The sequence below is a fragment of the Cryptomeria japonica genome, chromosome 2 (genome assembly GCF_030272615.1).
Source record: "Cryptomeria japonica chromosome 2, Sugi_1.0, whole genome shotgun sequence".
In the NCBI taxonomy this organism is placed as follows: domain Eukaryota; kingdom Viridiplantae; phylum Streptophyta; class Pinopsida; order Cupressales; family Cupressaceae; genus Cryptomeria; species Cryptomeria japonica.
In genome coordinates, this window is record NC_081406.1 from 79,957,333 (window position 1) to 79,977,504 (window position 20,172).

General features: G+C 34.8%; 1 protein-coding gene across 2 annotated transcripts in view; it reads right to left on the reverse strand.

Moving 5' to 3' along the window:
- Positions 1-881: 881 nt before the first annotated feature.
- LOC131078859 (transcription initiation factor TFIID subunit 6) overlaps positions 882-20,172 on the reverse strand; it is a 34,371-nt gene continuing 15,080 nt past the window's right edge. The window contains exons 3-13 of one of the 2 annotated variants that reach the window (XM_058016675.2): positions 12,420-12,506; positions 6,140-6,241; positions 5,933-6,041; positions 5,556-5,662; positions 5,266-5,403; positions 5,087-5,182; positions 4,314-4,438; positions 2,602-2,734; positions 2,239-2,364; positions 1,852-1,966; positions 882-1,730 (exon numbers count right to left, since the gene is read on the reverse strand). In XM_058016675.2, the coding sequence (XP_057872658.1) occupies positions 1,336-1,730; positions 1,852-1,966; positions 2,239-2,364; positions 2,602-2,734; positions 4,314-4,438; positions 5,087-5,182; positions 5,266-5,403; positions 5,556-5,662; positions 5,933-6,041; positions 6,140-6,241; positions 12,420-12,506 (1,533 nt within the window). In that variant the 3' untranslated portion in view covers positions 882-1,335. Of the gene's footprint in view, positions 1,758-1,851; positions 1,967-2,238; positions 2,365-2,601; positions 2,735-4,313; positions 4,439-5,086; positions 5,183-5,265; positions 5,404-5,555; positions 5,663-5,932; positions 6,042-6,139; positions 6,242-12,419; positions 12,507-20,172 lie in introns of both variants that reach the window. The other variant, XM_058016673.2, reaches the window with a different exon arrangement.

Below are 20,172 nucleotides of genomic sequence, written 5' to 3' on the forward strand. Positions count from 1 at the left end.
TTAGAAAACTATAGCTGTCAATTATATTCAATTTTTTATTGACAGTAGTCCCCAAGTCATGTCATATAGATTTTTGTAGTACCTGCCCTAGACAATTCAACGAGGCATCTACGCCATGTAATTGTTTAATCCACTCTCAAATGTTCATACCATCTACAAATTGTAAATAATATATTAATAATTACATACAAACTTAAGACGTAGTTGTCCCCATATTAGGTTGAGTGAATCATCAAAAAATCATTCCAATGATTCTAACATTTTTAAGTCCATGTTTTGGAATCATTGTTGTCACTGAAAAGTGGCTGTGGTCTAACTGAAACCAAACTCTAGCTACACATTACATTCAGTTTTGTACTGGTGTTTTACGAGATTAACTTGTCACCAAGTCATCGTATACTAACTGAAACCAATTTGTAGGGGGTTCTCCTACAAACTGCAAATTTATATCAGTGAAACGAATTTTAACTAAATAATTAGTGTTCTACAAATCTCACCACGTTTAAGGATACAATAAATGTAAGCCCTAGATTAAAACACACTCCTATGCTTGGATGATGCAGGCTTTTGTTTGATTGTTCACCTCTTATAATCTATTGTATCTTTCGTTTAAATGAAGTTATATTTTAAATTTGTAGAATATCAGTGGCATATTCATAAATCTATATTATCAGTGTGTGAGGCATACCTTCCCAAAATTTTATTTGAAAAATACTTTACTCAACCACTTGATTGGTGTGCCTCCCTGCCACCAACATTTTAACTATAGTCTATAATTATGAACGAAACAACCTACAGTGATAACAGATGCAAATTCTCTTCCACTGTATTTGAATGTGAAGTGACAATTTAATTGGTAAGTAATTAAATCTTGAAAAAAATTGTTTTACAAATATTTTTATTTACATTGAATTGCGAACAAAATACAGAATATCAAGATGGGCTTCATATCCCTTTCAAACTAGGAATGAAGACTTATCTAAGCTTCTCAGTAATCGAATAAGCCGCATATCTGTGAGTATGACTCTAAAGAAATATTCTGAACCAGTTCCAGACATTAAGTGCAGATTTTGAAATATAATGCGATCAAATATATCACAATGTTTTACCAAAAGATTTGATCTCAACCAGAATGTAATCTTCAAGCATGCCTCATTTTCATACATCATATAACAAGGAATGCACAATCAATGATTTCTAAAATTATTAATAAATTTCAGAAATTAGCCATGCTCCATACTGATAAAATATTTGTAATGAGAATCTAAGTCATGGAGAAAAAATCTACTTCTGGATGCACTTAGAGAAATTGAAAGATAAATGATCTCTTGGATCTTACAAGAAAAGCGACATGTCGCTTGAAGCAAAGAACATTAGCATGCCTTCCCCAAACAAATCAACAAGAGAGGCTAATAGTTGCCCTGCATCAGCATCTTCTTTCCACGCCTGAGCAAGAACACTCCCAGCCCTTTCACTCTTGTTCAGCAATCCCTTTTCCCTTCTACTGTTACCTGTTACATTTTCATCAGAATTTTGTCCAGTGACCTTAACCAGAGTCGACTCTCCTAGTTTGACAACGGCCTGACCTTCAGATGTTGCTCCAATAGAATCAGGCAAAGATTCAGTTGAAAAGCTAGCAACAGATCCATCAGTAGCTGTTTTCTTTGACGAATGTTGTGAAGAAAAAACTTCACTAGCTTTACGCTTTCTTAATGTGCTTGACAGATTTCCTGGAGAAACAATGCCTTTAGCTGTATCTGGGGGGAATCACAGTCCATTAACAAGAATGAATAAGAGAGATACACAGCATCCAGCAAGAAAATGAGGAATCAAGACCAATCTTATATTTACCAGGATCAAATGTTGTCGCCACTTTTATAGAACTCTCTAGTGTAGAATGGACAGGTAAAGATAGAAGACCTGGAAACAATTTTACCCTCTCAAATATGCATCGACCTGCAGCTTGCTGAAAGAATGCAAGCACATTGTAAAAACATGAAACCTAAAATTAGAAGGGGCATCTAGTTAAAAGATAAAATCTAAAATTAAAAGAGAATAAATTCACCTTCCCATGTACATTACTGATTCATTTCTTAAAATTTAACACTGGGAAAATACACATTGCACACCAACTTAAAACAATGTCAATTCCTTTCCCAAAAAATCAAAATATTTCAAGATCTAGGTCTCTCTTGTTTTTGTCATTTTTTGGTATTGTAATGCAGTAGAAAATATTACCAATAAAGCACCATACACACGCCAAGCTTCGTGACGCTTGATTTCATTTTTCTGACTCTCAAGTACCATCTCTGGTTCTAGTAGTTTTAAGTAAGGTTCCAAATTTGGCAATATCAGTAAGCGCACCTGACATTTTAAAATGGGATTAATACTTCTCAAAAATATGAACAATTATATGCAATATAGATGTTACCGATCAATTGGCATTTCAACTTAAAAAGTTTTGGAGAGACCTATTATCTCAACACAAGAAAAACATATCATTTTAGACCACAAATGTCAAACCGGTGCTTCAACACCTGATACAAATTAAGAAGAAAAGATAAACAAGAAATAGTGCATGACAGGGAAGTGATCAAATACCACGCTAGGTCCCATAGCTGCAAGGCCTTGAATAGCACCATAGTGTTGCGTCAATGCCTTCTTAGGATCAAGGAATGCATGAAGAAGAGTCCTTGTCACCCGTGGTTGAAGATTGTGGTACACATGACCAAATCTGTCACCAAACTCACAAGTTATTGTAGCTTATAGAAAAAGCAACTTAACAAGCTTTGAATGGATTTTGCAATAATATTGCTATTGAAGTGTTTGGTCATTAAATTTCTTACCCAGAACCAACTTTCTTATCAACTATAACATTCCAAGAGTTTCTTGAAATATACCAACAAATTAAGTAATTAATTTTCTTATAAACAGCAAAAGACATAGTGTGGAGGATTACAGCTGTACAAATGCATTAATTTGAATCTAATCTGGCTTATGGACAAAAAAGTAATGCCAAAAACCAAAATTGTGTGTTGTTAGAAAAGATTTATAATGCCAAAAGGATTAGAATTCAAAAATTTGATAAATAAACTGTAGATGAATACCAAACTCTGAAAGTGAACAGATACTATCTTAACCCATAACTGGTAAACTATAAAGACATCCAAAATGACTCTGGAGAGAGGCCAAATCTAGAAGAGAGCATGTTAAATCTCAAACCATTGCAGTTCAACCATGAGACATATGTGTTTAGACAAATTCCTAGCAGTCAGTACCCAGTAAACAGCAGTTGAACTTATTAGATTAGCATACCAGCATAACGATTTAACTTTCAGACAAAATGATATTCCAGGTTCAAAAGATAATTCAGTGGATTGCATGTCCAAATTCTCACAAGACTAGGGACCCACTTAAGCATGGCACACTGGGTACAGAGGCAGGATTGGTGTACAATTATTGTGGTTTGAGGATGAAAGGAGGCATCAATTGCCTCAAATATCACCTCGCATGAATCACTGGCTGAGATGTGCAATAGTATAATTCAGTGGAACCAGAGATTGCACAAGAGATGAAGGCTGTCCTTGCTTTGTACAAGGAGAATAATTAGAAAAGACAAGGGCAGCAGAGACAATTGCAGTCACGATAAATTCTCCTCCTGATGGACTCTTTTCTTAGTCCATGGATACGGGATTCATCCACTGAAGACTATTCTAGTCAGTTGCACACTCACTAGTGTTCTTTGATCCTGGTAATACTCCTGGTGTGCAACCTTCACTTGAAGGTGCTGCCTGGAACCAGGAGAAGCATCATGATGCAAGGAAGGAATGGGCTATTTTTCGGTATCATAAGTCAAATCCTTTGTATAGTGCCCTTTCAAGTCTAAGGAATTTCGGAAAGCATGTGCATGCCAACAAAGAATCAAAGATGTAGTATAACTTTAATTATTTTCCATCGTAACCAAATTTACATTTTACTGTTGTACTTTAACCACTCAGACAGTTGTCTACTTTCTTTCTTTCCTTTGGTACAAACATGTAGATTTTGGAATCTTAGTGTAACTATTTGGGATTGTTGTCTCTAATGGAACAGAATGATGTCCAAAAACACAAATTGAAAAGTTACAAACTGAATTAACTCAAATGCAACAAAGCAAGATGCAACAGAAAACAGAAATGTCAGAATATTTTGCCAAACTTTCCTGACAAGTTATCATAATTAATAAATAAAGATGCACATTTCTTTCAGCAGGTTATATTCCTGTAAGTTAATATATAAACTTTTCAGGTTAAAATAATAAGTTACGTAAATACCGTCTGCATATAAATGCAACCAGATATGCTGTGGAATCTCTAAGCTCCCAATGGTTTTGAGTGAATCGTGTTCCTAATCTTTTGGCAACGAGGCACGTAATGACAGAGGGCATAAGCTGATGCAACTGCATATAAATCCCTCTGTCAGGAATGCCCTTAAAAATAAAGGAAACTTAAAACACTTAGGCAAAATAGTATTAACCTACACAATCCAAATGTGAAAATATATATCCACCTATTTCTAAGGCTTTTCCCTTCATGTAGATTGAAACAACATTGAGACACACATTTCTTAAGAAAATAGAAAACTTAGCTCTCTCATTAGATGTAACCATGTAAAGATACTACAAGAAATAAAATTCAACTGTTCAAGAAACGAGGTTCAGTATGAGACAAGTATGCAATCGGAAAAAGACATGGACTGGGTGAAAGCTGTTGAATTGTTCTGCATATTGTGTTTCTGTTTTGTTTATAAAAGCATGTGAGATCAAAGCTACAAAGGAGCATGCAGAAAGAAAAAATGGGTGCAAAGTGAAGTAAACATTTATTGACTAATGACTTCATTTGTTCTTGTTATATTGTGCCAATATTAAAAATAAAACTGATGAAAAAATGCAGAGTATCATGCATCCACATTTGCCTCATATCAGTCTGGCTATAAAAAGTCCTTGGTGCATTTGTTTTGTACTGCTGCTGACATGGGTAGATCCATAAAACAAAACTTTGCTTAAGAGAATTTTACATGTTAAGAAATAAGAAAGTTAAAAGCTTACATGAGGCTCAATGTGTATGTGTGAATTGTGTAAAAGGCTCCGCACCACACGCATCAATGCAAAAAGAAGAGTACAATCGCCCAAACTCCTGGTTACCTGACATGATACATTAAGTATTGGTGCCATGCCTCATCAATTATGACTGTCTACTAGAAATTTATTACTATAAAGAAAATCACCTCATCTGCAATGAACTGAGTGAAATATGGGACCAATGGATGAAGTCCAGAATCTGTAGACAAACTAACCAATGCTTCCTTGAATAAGGTAGAGCCAGCTTGTGTAACAATGAGTTCGGTAATTTTCTCAAAGTATAGCTGCATCAGGCAATGATTTCCTTTAACACTTTCTTAGTGCATTAAAAGGACTTTTGGATCTATCAACTACTATATAAGCTTCTCATGCTCTCCACTGACTTTAGAAATCATGTTTCAAACTAAATAGCATACAGAGAAAACTTCAACTATACCTGGAGTTCTCTTGATAAGACATGTTTAACAGGAAGTTTCACATCAATAGGAAGGCCATGATCCTTGTCGTGTTCAGTCTTCTTATTTTCTGAAGGAACTACAAGCGCTGAAAAGAGAGACAGAAGTATTAAATTGGGCCAATGCAATTTCAGAAAGCAGCTTAGCAAATATTTTAAAGCTTATGTGAGTGATTGTCAAATATGAAGAACCAAGGGTAAACAGAATGAAGTTTGGTCAGTCTGCACCCAGTCAAAATCTCATTAAGGCTATCTAAAAATCTACAAGGTTCCAAAATCCACCTCAGGAAAACAAGTTTTAACTCGAATAACATATTTGATCCAGAAAGAGATATTAAGAAAGGGATGAACATAGAAACCTCCAGATGTAGGATTTTCAGGAATGGCTGGCTGCACTCCTTCAATGGCCAGCCAGTGGACTACCACTGCAGTTTCCAGTGGTGTTTTTGGTAGAGGTGCTTCAACAACCTGTGAATTCATTTTGATATGTTACCTAGAGCATAGCATTTGACAGGCAATGAGCAATACAGTTGATAAAGATTCCACAGGAAAAGAGAGAAACTTACATCCTTAAATTCCAAGTCTTTATCCTCAATATAAAATAGATCTGCATGCCCAAGTGCCTTTTTAAATTTCAAAGGATCTTCCGAAGCAAAGCCATAAATGGGCTAGACTACAACAAAGAATAATTAGCATGCACAAATAACCATAGAATGTGTAAAATGCTGAAATTCATGCAGACATAAATGAAAGAAAACTGATCTAACCAAGCAGCTATTCATGACATGAGCATAAGTGACACGGGTCTCTTAAATAGATACTAAATAAGTGACCATGGCAATAAGATGTTTCCTGCAACATTGATAATCCAAAGCTTTTCCATTTAAATCTCTATTTCATAAGACAAGGCTATTTTCCAGAATGAAGCAAAGATATGGCAGTGGCTTCAGATTTAAAGTTTCCTCCCGGAAAGATCAATCTTTTGAATGAACAATAACAAGTTAAATGTTGCACAAAGGGCAGAGGGGATGAGGGAAGGCCTTAAGTTAGAGAATTTGTGTGATCTTTGGATAACCTAGAGCAGGCAGAGCCAATATGAGAGCGGAGAGGCATAAATTGATGAGCATATTCATGAGCAACCACGAAATACTCCAGATTAAGGCTGCAAATTCACTACTATGTATTACTTACTTCCACACAACATCACATCATGATTAAAGCCTTAATGATCAGTAAAAGCTGCATTCCTTCATTCACAAATAATTTCTATGAACTACTTCATTCTATGGCATAACAAACTAATTGTCAGCCCGAGTCAATCAAATAAAAATAAAATGAACAAGGGTCATACATAAAATGTATGATAGAGATCAGCTTGTGTCGTTAGAAGTACATCTACAATTAGTTAACATGGCTTATTGGACTCAGGCACCAATACTTGTAAACCAAGCAGACACAGTCACCACTCACTGCCTCTCTTTCTGAGGCATCCATTAACTTTCTACATAGTAAAGCAATTATCACAGGATAATTTCCTTAAAAGGTAAAACAATCAAACAAGATTTATTGGCTAGACAGTTGCTGTAGCCTGTACACTCTCTCCTGCTATCAGGCACTAATTTTTAAGCATCATCATCAAGCAAGGTTATCAAATAATTTCAGGATTGTCATGGCTAATCCTAGAAATAATATCTGTGAATACATATATTGTCATGTCCCCTTTTTTGGGTTAAATAAAATTAATAATATTAAATAATCTTTGATTTTAAGGGCAACTTAATAATATTATTGTAATTAAAATAAAAGGTGCTTTTAAACACTAATATTTAAAATAAAAATATTTTTAAATACTTTAAATAAAATATAAAAATACAATAAGAATTGTAAGTATTTTTAAATACTTGGAGAGAAATTCAAAATTCAAGGGCCCAATTCGAAAAGGTATATCAAGGAGGCAACTATCTACATTTAATAATCATTCAAGTTATCTTTTTCCATCCAATATTCAGATTTGAGCAATTTGTTCAAACTAGGGTATCCAAGAATGAAAACCCTTGGGTTGTTCGGGGTTTGAGAGGATGAAAACCCTTGTTTCTCATTCCAAGCTAAGTCACCAAGTTCAAGTTCGAGTTCAAATTCGCCAACAATAAAATTTGGCTGAAATTCGAAAAAAAATTTGTCATTAAATTCTCTTTATATAAATTTGAGTTTTAAGAAATATAAATAATATATCCAAAAAATATCTGAATACACAATATTAAATTTGTTTAATTTAATTTATATATTTTAATTTTAATTTGTCAAATTTTATATATAAAAAATTAAAAAATTGAATTAAATATTTTAAAATATTTAATTTTTAATATATTAAATGTTAAATCTGAAAACTTTTATAGTTAATGTTAATATATTAACATTATTATTAGTTAACATTTATATCAGATTTCAATATTAGTTAACAACTTAACATTATATCTGGCAACAACTTATATTAGATGTTTAATATTATTAAATGTTTGATAAAGGTTCACATTTATTGGGCAACTTTATGAAGTCTCTTTAATTTTAACATTTAAATCCTGTCTCCCAATGTGGCCATTTGCAAACCCTACTGGCGGCAAGCATAGCGTCAACCCACAGCCCTCGTACCTCCTGATGGCAACAGTGAAAAAATCATCCACCGACAGCAAAAATCTCTGCCTGTTTCCTGTGAATTTTAAATTATTTTTTGCGAATTTCATACATTTTTTAAATGGTCGCCGAATTTCGAACCTGAAGCCGAAAATTCGGCGAACACGGTGACTAAGATTCCAAGTGATTTTATTTAGGAATCATAAATGTGTTAATGCATTGAGGCTTTGAAGCCATTTGTTTTAAGTTTATATGGTTGCTGCTACAATGACGCTACAGTGACTTATTGAAGACTCCAGCATTTTGAAGGTTTCATGTTGCTGCTATAGATTTGTTAGTGTTGCTACAGTACCTATCTTCAAATCAGCTATTTTGAGAGCATCTTTGACCATCTTTTGCCGGCAATCTCAACTGAGGGGCAGATCAGAAAATTTATACAGAGTTTTGGAACAGATTTGTGGCTGTTGCCAGCCTTGCACTAGACATACGGCCCTCCATAGCCCAACTGAACATTCCTTGGTTACTGCTGCACTCCTCCAAGGGCAGTCATACCATTGGAGCATCACACTTGGTGATTTCTATGATGATTTCAGGTCTAATCTGGGCATCATCATTAATGCATCCCTCAATTTTGTCAATTGTTATCAATTTTAGTGATTCCAATTTCCAGTGATTATTCTTCTGGTAGTATCAGTATTAACTATTATAGGACACCATAATTGTTTATGATTTAGATCTCAATAGAATCAACTTCCTAGAGCTTATCTTAATCATGCCAATCAGATCTGTAACTGCCATTATCAGTGATACAATCTTGCTCAAATTTGGTTTATGTTGCATTTTAAAGATATTTAACTGAATCTAGGCATCATCATTAATGCATCCCTGAATTTTGTCAGTTGTTATCAATTTTAGTGATTTTCAGAGATCTTATTAGAATAATATCTTTCTCTGTGTTATTAATGGTCATTTAAGTTGTTTCTAATTTCGCCTCTAGTTAATGATTGTTTCTTTTAGAAACATCATCTTTGTAACTCTATTTAAAGGAGCTTTGTCTCCTTGATTAATTGAACAACATCGATTCTTTGAAATCCATATGCTTTTGCATCTGTATTATAGTATCAGAGCAGAAAGGAAAATTTTGTTTTTTCTACAAATTTTTGAATGAAATTTTTCATCACTGAAAAAACAAATCTAGGGCCTGTGATTTTTTCAGAATTCGAAATTCAAATTTTTTTTTCTGAAGGGTTTTCTTTCAAGCGGTTTTTTCTACTGTTCTTCGTGTTTTCTGTGGCAGATTTCTTTTTAACCAGACCTTCGTCCCGCGACACCATTAATCCTCTGCGCGTGACGCGATTTTTTCCACCTGCAAATTTTTTTTCTGCCATTTTTGGACGGAAATCTGCATTTTCGATTCGGGTTTTTACCCTTCAAATCAAGTCAAAATGTTTTTCTGATTGCAGATTCTTGGTGGGTTTTTCGAGAGCTCAACTGAGGTGTTTTCAGAATTTTGTGGGTGCATCGTTTTTCGTGCCAGCGGATTTCAATTCTGATTTCAAATTCTTTCTGGGTTGTCTTCGGATTTTTTCGGCTCAGCCGTAAAATTTTCTCGAAATCTATGCCAGCCGTACTTCATATGTTTTTCGAAGTCTGTACCTGTATCTGCCTCTATTTTTTGTATTGGAATTTGTGCCTAGACTTGTCTCAGTGCATTGAACCTCGTACCTCAAGTTTTGTGCACTTAGCATCTTCTCAGTACTTCGTTTTCCGTGCCTCGAAAAGCGTGAAGATGGCTTATGGGCATCGATGTTTGTTTCGGTTTTTAATATTTTTTGTACCTGAAAAAAATTATGATGGGTTTTAATATTTTTTTCCCTTGCAAAAGTCTCTGGGTTTTTAAATATTTTGTCGCTGTAAAAAAAAAAATCATGGGAGGGTTTATAATTTTTTCCTCAAAAATTGTACTTTGCTGCAGTCTATTTTTGGTCGCACCTGGAGTTGTTGTGCGAACATCTGCACTAGTCTCTTGTTTGCAATCTATTTTTGGGCATCTTGCTCATCTGCAATAGTTTGGAGGGTTTGCCGATTTTTTCCTCAAAATCGTGACAACTGTTCTTGGTGTGTCTCTAGTTACAGGGAGGAACAGTTCTCCAACATCAGATTGGACGGTTGGTGTTGTTTTGGGTATCTCCAGAAGTTCTGCAGTTTCTGGGAGGGTTGGTGGTAGACTCATCTCAAGTGGCAGAGTTAGTGACAGGCTCTTGTCTTCTGTTGCAGCATGTTCTGGGAAGAAGGGGGCAACCTTCTCTGTTATTTCTCTTAGTAGTTAGAACGCTAACAATTAAGGGAGGGTATTAGAATAATATCTTTCTCTGTGTTATTAATGGTCATTTAAGTTGTTTCTAATTTCGCCTCTAGTTAATGATTGTTTCTTTTAGAAACATCATCTTTGTAACTCTATTTAAAGGAGCTTTGTCTCCTTGATTAATTGAACAACATCGATTCTTTGAAATCCATATGCTTTTGCATATGTATTAATTCTTCTGGTGGGATCAGTATTATAGGACTCTATAATAGTTTATGATTTTGATCTGACTGAAATCAACTTTCTGAGGCTTATCCTAATCATGAAATCAGATCTGTAACTACAATTATCAATGATGCAATCTTGCTCATTTTTGTTTTATGTTGCATTTTAAAGATATTTAACTGAGTTTCATGCAGGTTTACTCCCTTAGCGTTTCATTCTTGAATATTGTTGACATTGAAAATCAATTCATCTATTTTTCAGTGATATCTGCATGTACACTTGAAAATGTGAGTACTAACTACTCAGACCTGAGTATATTTATATGTAAGGGTGAGAAGATGGCTGTCCCTTTCACATTGGACTACAACCAGCACTTTTCATATGGGCTAGAGCCATTCTGGGTGAAGTTGAAGTTGTGTTCAGCAAATCAGGGATTTTGGCAACAAGTTCTAGTGATTAATTTCAATTTTGATTAACTGTTTCAGTTGGTGCTTTACATCAAAAATCAGAAAATTCATAGTTAAAAAAATTAGAATAATTGCATAATCTTAAAAGTGGGACATTACATATATCAAATGGAAAGTATGAAGAAAATAGTGAGATAACCATAATAATATTGATCAAAACATCAGAAAGGACACAAAGACAGACTTGCATGCATGCTACTGTAGTATACCCTGTTGTATGAGTATCTACCAATTAAATCACAGTTTTGAGCCAATATAACACGAACACACAATTTGGGGTTTATTCAACATACATAAAAATAAAAATATAAAGACAGACTTGCATGCTGATCCTTCTACATCTATTCAATACACACCGATGAAGAGTGAAAAGCGGTCAGTTTTAGTGGTTACAGTCACATTCTCCTTAATTTCTCTTTTTGAGTCACATTTTTTACTTTAAGATAGCTTTGAACTTTGCATGCTACTATCAACGAACCCTATCCCTCTCAGTTTCATCATTTTAGGTATCATGATTCTATTTTGTTCTCTCTTTAGCACTAGAGACTCATTGGCCTTGGCTACCCAGAGTGATTCAAGGAAGAGTATCATGTTTCCTCCAAGTATTTGTGTCCTCTTAATCCTGGGCATTCTCCCTACAACATCATCATGATTCATAGCCTACATGCCTCGTGATGATCGACGATGATATTGTTTATTCTAACCCGAGCCTTGATACAGATCCATGCAGAGATAGTACCGAGTCTGGTCTCCAGTATTTTATCTTCGCAGGATCCTTGCTACGTTATAGGGTGCTCCCCTTGCAAGGATTTTAGAGCATGCACTTAGTATTATAAGGTTTGAGGTTTAGCTGTTTGAATTTACCCTCTGAACTTATGCTTTTTGTTTTAGTCTGTAGATTATTTTGAAAAAATAGGATTTGTTTTAACCTACTTAATTTTGTAATGTAACTACATATAATTTTGAATCCCATTGACTAACTTTCTTCAGTTATGGACATTACAACAATCTAATTATTTCCTTCCCTCGCAGGGAAATATTTATGGCCCAAGGACAAGGCATCAATCAAAACCTATGATGCCATGCATTTCTTTTATAGACACTCAACAAACTCATAATTATAGAAAGAAAATCAAACAAAATCATCAACAGATAGACACCTAAATAATCCAACAAGCATAAATAAAATCATCAAATACTGACGATATAAAGTCTTACCTCCACATTTCTGAGGCTGAGTGCACTATCCACATCCTCAGTAGTCAAAATAGTTCGCTTTGAATGCCTCTGACATTTGACAGCTTCCTGCCATGTTAGAGCAGTTAAAATAGCATTAAAAGTAAACTTCAATTCCCTGGAAATACAAAAGAAAGCTTCATTTTTCCCAGCATCCTATTATTAGTGAAATAGATGCATGTAACTCAGTAGTGGATGGTGTAAATCTGAAGGATAACATCGTTGGAATTAAGCAAGACGAAAATACAAGAAACTCTAACTTTGAATTCAAGAAATTTTCTTTAAAAATATCAAATGTAGTGGAAAAGCTATGTACTAGCATCATCAAATGAGATGAACTCAAAGGGTATATCATTGGGGCTTTCATTGTAGAGTTTTGTGTTCAAATTCCCAAGAGACAGGTTACATGTTTAAATGTGCCAAAAGTTGAATGTTGAATTGGATAACATTAAAAATACCACAACCAATTCTCAGTCGGTGTACCCCAACATTTGCAACCAGGTGAAAGTCTTGGGTAAATTCAATACAAGAGATACCTATCTATTATGGTATCAGGAGGAATTTACCAACCCATAAAAAATAGAGAAATTGTTATCCAAATAGTCCTTATGACAAGATGGCTTTCAAAAGGAGGTGACTTACGATCATTTTGAAACAAATCCTCCATACACTGTCTTAATTTATTGGAATTCATTTCCTAAGCTTATATATATAAACACATCATTCCAACAGCACACTGGTTCGTCACTGCCTTAGAAGGAACAAGCACAGATGAAGGATACATATTTCACAAAAGATTTTTTTTGCATATAAAATTCATTATAATATTATCATGTAATATTATGCATTCCCACCAAGTCATGATTGACAAACACATTCTACGATAGTGATAGAAACAAGCTAAAAATCTCAGCAGAGATTAACATGAAGAAATCTTTGGTCAAGGATTTCAACTTCAAGTAGATTATCTGAAATTGATGTGAACTACCAGATAACAGTTTGTTGTAGCAAAGGGGGCAAGAAAACAAACTGTTTTTAAGACGAATTGTTTTATATTATAGTTGTCGCCAGATCACCTGTAATATAAAACAAGTGGAAGTGATAGACTATAACAGATAAAACAAATTAGAAATATTACTGAAAGGATTACAATGCCAAGCTAGTAACTAATTAAAGAAAAAGTTAAAATATCATAATAGCTATTGCAATGATATATGCTGCAAATATGAACAAAAATTAATAGTAAATAAATATAGATTTGCAGGTTGTTTGCTGTTACTGATCCATGCCTTGCCTTGGCATTTTTATCCCAGTCAGTTCATGTCTGATCACCAACCATGCCCGTGCCTGTCACTGGGACCCTGGTTTACCAGGGAAGAAGTGACTTCACATATTGGATTACATTCTGCTTTGAAGGTACTAGCAGGTGCTTTTGTAGTATATCAGCATGTCATTGAAACTTGACTAAAGGCCAAGTTAAAGTTGTCTGTTGCAGAAGAAGCAGCTCAAATTGTCAACTCTTCAGTTGATGAGGTGTGAAAGGCAGCAAGGTCGCAGTGCACAGCTAAGAGTGTGTTTGTAGTCATTAGAGCATGCATGCTGTTGTTAGTAATATTGTGTGATGATGCATTTCTATAGGGCGGATGCATTGGACTGTATCAGGGTAGAGATTTCAAAAGGCAGAAAAAAGAAACCAATTTGGTATTGATATGGCAGATAATGCAGTTGATTAGCAAACAGGCCAGTGACAGTAACTAGCATATGTATCATTAATAAATCTATATAAAGTAGGCCAAGAGATATACTTGTGGAGGCACCTACTACACATATAAAATTATTAAAAATATAAAATTTGTATTATATTATAATATAATTATAATACAATAGTTATATTATGTTATTATATTATATTATATTATATTTTTATATTTAAGAATATTAAATATCAAATAACAATTAGACATTACCCAAATGGTGAAATTACTGAATTTCCATGGCTCCAAGGCTTCAAGAAACTCTGAATCATGCTTCAGATCTCTTTAGGGTTATTGATGGCACAAGCCACGGCCAATCTCTTCCCATTGAAAGCAGCTTCTCACGCTTTCCTATTTGTGGGGCAAACGACCTGATCTCTACATGGTGGGAGTCTGCCAATTTTTTGCCCCTATCTACCTCTGGTGGGATTTAAGCTAAGCATTCAGACGTTTTGGCTTTTGAAGAGCATGTTAAGGACTCTCATAGGCCAACCACGATGGCTAAGGATCTCTCTATTGGGATGGGTATCACCATAGTTGGTGTTTTGTTTTCATATGCTGCCAAATCTAGGGCCCATTCCTATCCTGACAAGGTACTAAATCCAAAGGGCCATCGAGGCAACCATAATGGATGGACAATCCATTGCACAGGTAAACCCATTGAATTAAGTTTTGATGATATTAAAAAAGCGTTGCTCAAAAATAAAGAGTCCTTTGCTGAAAATGGGTTAGTTGGAAGGTTCAATCATTTATGGCAGAGTCTTCCGAATTCACAGAAATGGATATCTAAATCCTAGATGCCTCTAATGGAAGAGAAATTAGAAATTTATCCCGATGCTAGAGGCTTTTTTATCCTGGTTTTTGACAGCAAGAAGGATAGAAACACCATTTTAAGCTATTTATGGATATGGGGGCAAAACATATTAAGCTCGTTCAGCAGACGGACGCGTTCTCTCGTTCAGTTTCCACTCTTTCTTTCTTTTTGTACAAAATCATGGCACCCACAAATTGAGCCTTCTACTGAATCATTTTCTATTAAGCTGGTTTGGATCCGCCTCCTAAGCCTTCCCCTCCACTACTATTTGAATCGTGCTTTGAAGCAATTGGTAATTCTATCAGTAATTTTGTGACTACAAATAAAAACTCAACAGATTTTATTCACACATCGTTTGCTTGAATTTTGGTGGAATTATATACATCAATAAATATTCCGGGCAAAATAATTCTGAATGCAAATGTTCAAGGATGGACACAATCATTGTGCAGTGAAATCCCTCTCTTTAACAAGATTCTTTGATTTATTGTAATGCAACCCCATTTGGTCTACCTCTTTATTTGCCAAGATTTTGCTAATCACCTTGTATTTTGTGGGCTCTAGTATCAGTTATGAGCCTTGACTATCTGAATATGTAACATTCTTTTGGTTAATTTTATGGGAGCAACCCCATGGTTGCAATTTACCAAGCAAAAATAAATAAATAAATATATATATATATGGGCTTCGGCCCATAGCTCAAACGGTTGGTAAGGTTGTGCCAAGGCTTTGGATTCTTCCCATGTAGATCCAAGGTTCAACCCTCACCGGCTGGGTTTACCCAGCGGCTGAGTTGTTTGAGCCCACACAGTCGTCCATTGAGGTATTCTTGCCTCAACTCACCCCCGCCATACCCCAAAACTCGGCAAAAAAAGTAAGACCGAGGGGCAAGGTGTGGTTGGGTCGCTGGGTTGGATCACCGGGTTATCTCATGATATCAATAAAAAAAAATTATATAATAATATGTTTCAATGGCATGCCTATATCACTACAAAAGCACTTGCTAGTCATGCCAAGAGGTCTTCTACAGTTGTATGTGGATGTGAAAAATCTATGTACATAAAAATTATTTCAATTGAATTCTTCATTTTCTATTGTTAATTGTTTTTTAGAGGATAGTAGACCTTTGTGGCTAAAGTTTTTATGCACGTTTCACAATAGGTATAAAACGTCTTAAAGGGTTAAATTGGCATCAATTTAAATCATGTATATAGTTTTTTATGTGCAAGGGTTTTTCACACCCATAAACATTTGTAAAATGCCTCTCAGCATAACAAGCACTAAAAGCAGAGAAATGTCAGACACAGTTAAGGACATGAAGAAATGATAGGTGCAGATCTGGCATGACATGGTCATACTTTTCTTAAGACATGATCGCAGAGCATTAAGAAATTAATAAAAAATGTAATGTCAAACCACCAAAGTACTTTTGACAAGAAGATAAAGAGTGAGATGTTGCAAACTACAGTGCCACTGGGGCAGATCAGACACTTGCAGACTAGGCATTGTTAATACAGTTTGCAAACAGCTTGATAAGGAGAGGAATGGGTTTCAAATAACAAAATTTGATAGTAATTTGTTTGGATCACAGCAGCAAAAATCTTTTGGGGAAAAAATCAGCAAACTAGAAGTGTAAGATTTTTAGAAAAAATTGGGATTCAAACAGGAAAAATCAGATTGGAAACAAAAAAGGTAAAAAATGTAGAAAAAGAGACAACAATTACTTGTTTTAGAAATTTAAAGGCATCTACATAGCAAAGAGATATAGAGAGAAAATAAGATAAAGTTTAGCCCATGAATTGTCCAAATGAAAAGTTTGTCTAAAGTAGCAGAATACAGTGTAGCATATAAGTTTTGCTAGTAAATGATTCTTTGGTAAGTTCCCTATTAAGTTGATAAAGTTATTGCTAATTTAACAATAAAAGATTTCACTGAATGATATGTGAGTAAACCTCTAGTTTTATTGTTTGATGTGAGTGGATGGTAAAATGCTACTAACAACGTTGCATCCCAAATTATTATTAATATCAAAAAAAAGTTTAATTATAAAAATTGCAGTATCATAACAAACTCTGAAACCTTCGAAAACTTAGTAAGACCCCAAAACAACTACAATAAACATGTTTGCATCCCAAAAGGATAAAAGATAAAACATTTTATCACTAAGAAATTTTCAAGTAGGAAACTTAAAAGAATATATTATCCAAATAAAAATCTAATCAAGTGATAAGAAACAAAGCATTTCTCATAATCGGTAGAGTCAAATGGACATGAATTATGCATTTTCAAATATTCAAGATACAAATTCATGTCACATTCAAAAGCTTTTCTATTAAACCAAACCTTCAAATTTGGTCTAAGTATGACTCATTTAAGGTAGAAGTATAAGATAGACACGAAACACATTTTAGAATAGATATGCATAATATCAAAATAAGCATACAAAATCACAATGACCAAGATTTTGATGTCACAAAGACTGAACATCTTGGTGCAACATTGGGTTACATATATGCATCAGGTCGATGTTCTCATACAGCCAAGAGAATTTTTACTATTACTTGAGAGAAGGATAAAATATTATAAAGGCAAAGATGACCTACACATAACATTACCTCTTTACTTCTAGTAATGAGACTAGGTAAAAAAAATGAAACTATAGCATTGTCATGTTCATTAAACAAAGCAATGATATCACAGAGAACCTACATTAGCATTAATTCAAAGCCTTTAGCCAAGAATAGGGATTATTTATTTCCAAAGAACTGATTTACAAAGCTACCACTATAGAAAAAGATAGAGCATTAAATGTTGTTTGGAACAAATAACCAACCAATCTTCACAATAACAATTCAGTTGTGCAAAAATGAAGAATGATGAGGACATTCGATGTAGATAAGTAGACACAATATTAAACCATGTGTGACAGGGTATTGATGCTATTGACAAAAATCATAGCATCTGAATATAGATAAAATTAAACCATGATAAAGTAGACACAAAATATTGAGTATGAACGACAAGCTAAAATATAAAAGTAAAATACCATCTCTTTGGACGGAAGCCCCACCAAATCCTTGTGATGTGCACATCAAACATTTTATTTAATAGATTATTAATCCAGTTGTATGCGTTGTAAATAAAATACTATTTATATGGCATGAAGCTATAGAAAGTATTTGCAGCAGTGTTATAGCAAAAAATCGCCTACCTCTGGCTCAAATGCACTACCCCCTAACTCCCTACAAGTTTGCAATTAGCTGTGCCTTCTATGCATGTACCAGCAAGCTCTTGTTTATAGTCATGCCCTAAAAATGTCGCCTGACTACATTATTCATGAAACATTTCACCATTTTGTGGGTTTCAAGGGTTGGTGGAAGATTGATTAAGGTTTTGTTGTGACCTTTTTCACACATCGCCCCATTGAGAACAGGGACCCTCCTTGTCTTTGCTTTTTAGGGTTTTGTTAGAGCCTCGCAACCCTTCCCGGCACCATTTTGTTAGTTTTGAAAGGTCCGAGTTTTGGAAGTCATAAGTCAGTTTGTGCAAACCATGGTCAGAACAAATTCTAGACACCGTCAATGTGCCTAGAAAGTCCAAAGGATGGAGATTGCAATTAATTTGGGTCAATTTGGGCAACTTTCTATTTTTGGAAAGTTATGCTTTTTTGCTTTTTTTAGGAAGTTTCGTTTTGGCACTTTAAGCGCAATCCCCGAAATGGCTATTTTTAGAAAGTTTTCCTATTTTTTAGGGAACCTTGCTTTTTCTATTTTCAGAAAGGGGATCTAGGGTTTGCATTTGTGACTCCAAGTTATATTGAAAATGATCAAGAATTTCACCCAAAATTCAAATTTTGTCTGAAAAAGCTAAGTTCCTAAATTTGAGGAATTCAAGGGTATAATGATGTATGATTTCAAAATTTCAAGATGATTGGAGTAAAATCGGATGAGATATGAAGGGTTTCAAATCTGGTTATCATGGGGAAGATGTTCTTCCAAGTCCGCGCTCCATGGAGAATGAAGTCAACGAAATCCACCTTGAAGAAGATTGAACATGGTGCATAACTCCCTTCAAGTCCACTTGCCTATGGTGCATAACCTTGAGGAAGTTTGCTTTCCGATGGTGCACAAGTTTCATAAAGTCCGCTTTCCGCTGGTGCACAAGTTCTATGAAGTCCGCCCTCCTACAAGTCAAAGTGCACAAAGCTAAGGAAATCCACCTGGGACTAGTTTGCAAAGTGGAAGACATTTCATAAAGTTCACTTGCCCATGGTGCACAAGTTCTATGAAGTCCGTTGGACATGAGGTGCATAACTTTAATGAAGTCCGCCTAGAAGTGTAAGGTGGAAGACATGCTATGAAGTCCAAACAAGTCAAGTCCGCCTAGAAGTGTAAGGTGGAACACATGCCATGAAGTCCGCCCAAGCTGGAAAAGAACAAGGAAAATCTATGACAAAGTCCCCCCTGAAAGAAAAGTATTCTCTCAACTCCGCTATGCCAAGGAAAGAAACTCATTAATCTCGCCAACATAAGGAAAGGATTCTCATGAAGTCCGCCCTGCCTTGAAAATCTGATCAGCAAGCAAGGAAAATATTTTACCAACTCCACCATGGTGAAGGAAAGAAAGTTTCAAAATTTGAGCTAAGGGAAAGAAGAAAGTTTTAGAAAGTTTCAAAATTTGGAAGAAGAAAGAAAGATGGAGTTCGATTCATGAACTCAAACTGAAAATAGAAACTTTCTCAAGGAACTAAACTCAAACTAGAAACAAAATCAGAACTTTCCCAAGCAACTGAGTTCAACTGAAATCAAAGTAGAAACTTTCTTAAGAGACTAAACTCAACAAAGAAACAAGACATGTCTAGGTTCGATGAATGGAAGAAAAATAGAAACAAATATAGTTCAAATTTGGAAGGACTGACTGGGTTTCTAATGGCAAAATTCGAACTCTTTAAGAATGAATCATTCGTTCATTTCTCTCATTCAAGCAGTTTGAATTTGGAGAGCGAGACACTTGAAGAGAGATTATTTCAGGTTTTCTAAAGCATTTTCAGAGCCTCAAGAACAGTTCAAAAATTTTCTAAGGCATTGAGGAGAAGACAAACAAGGATTTTCATCTATTTCTCAAGGTGACAGGTATTCTAGTTTGTTTCCTTACCTTTTGATGAAGA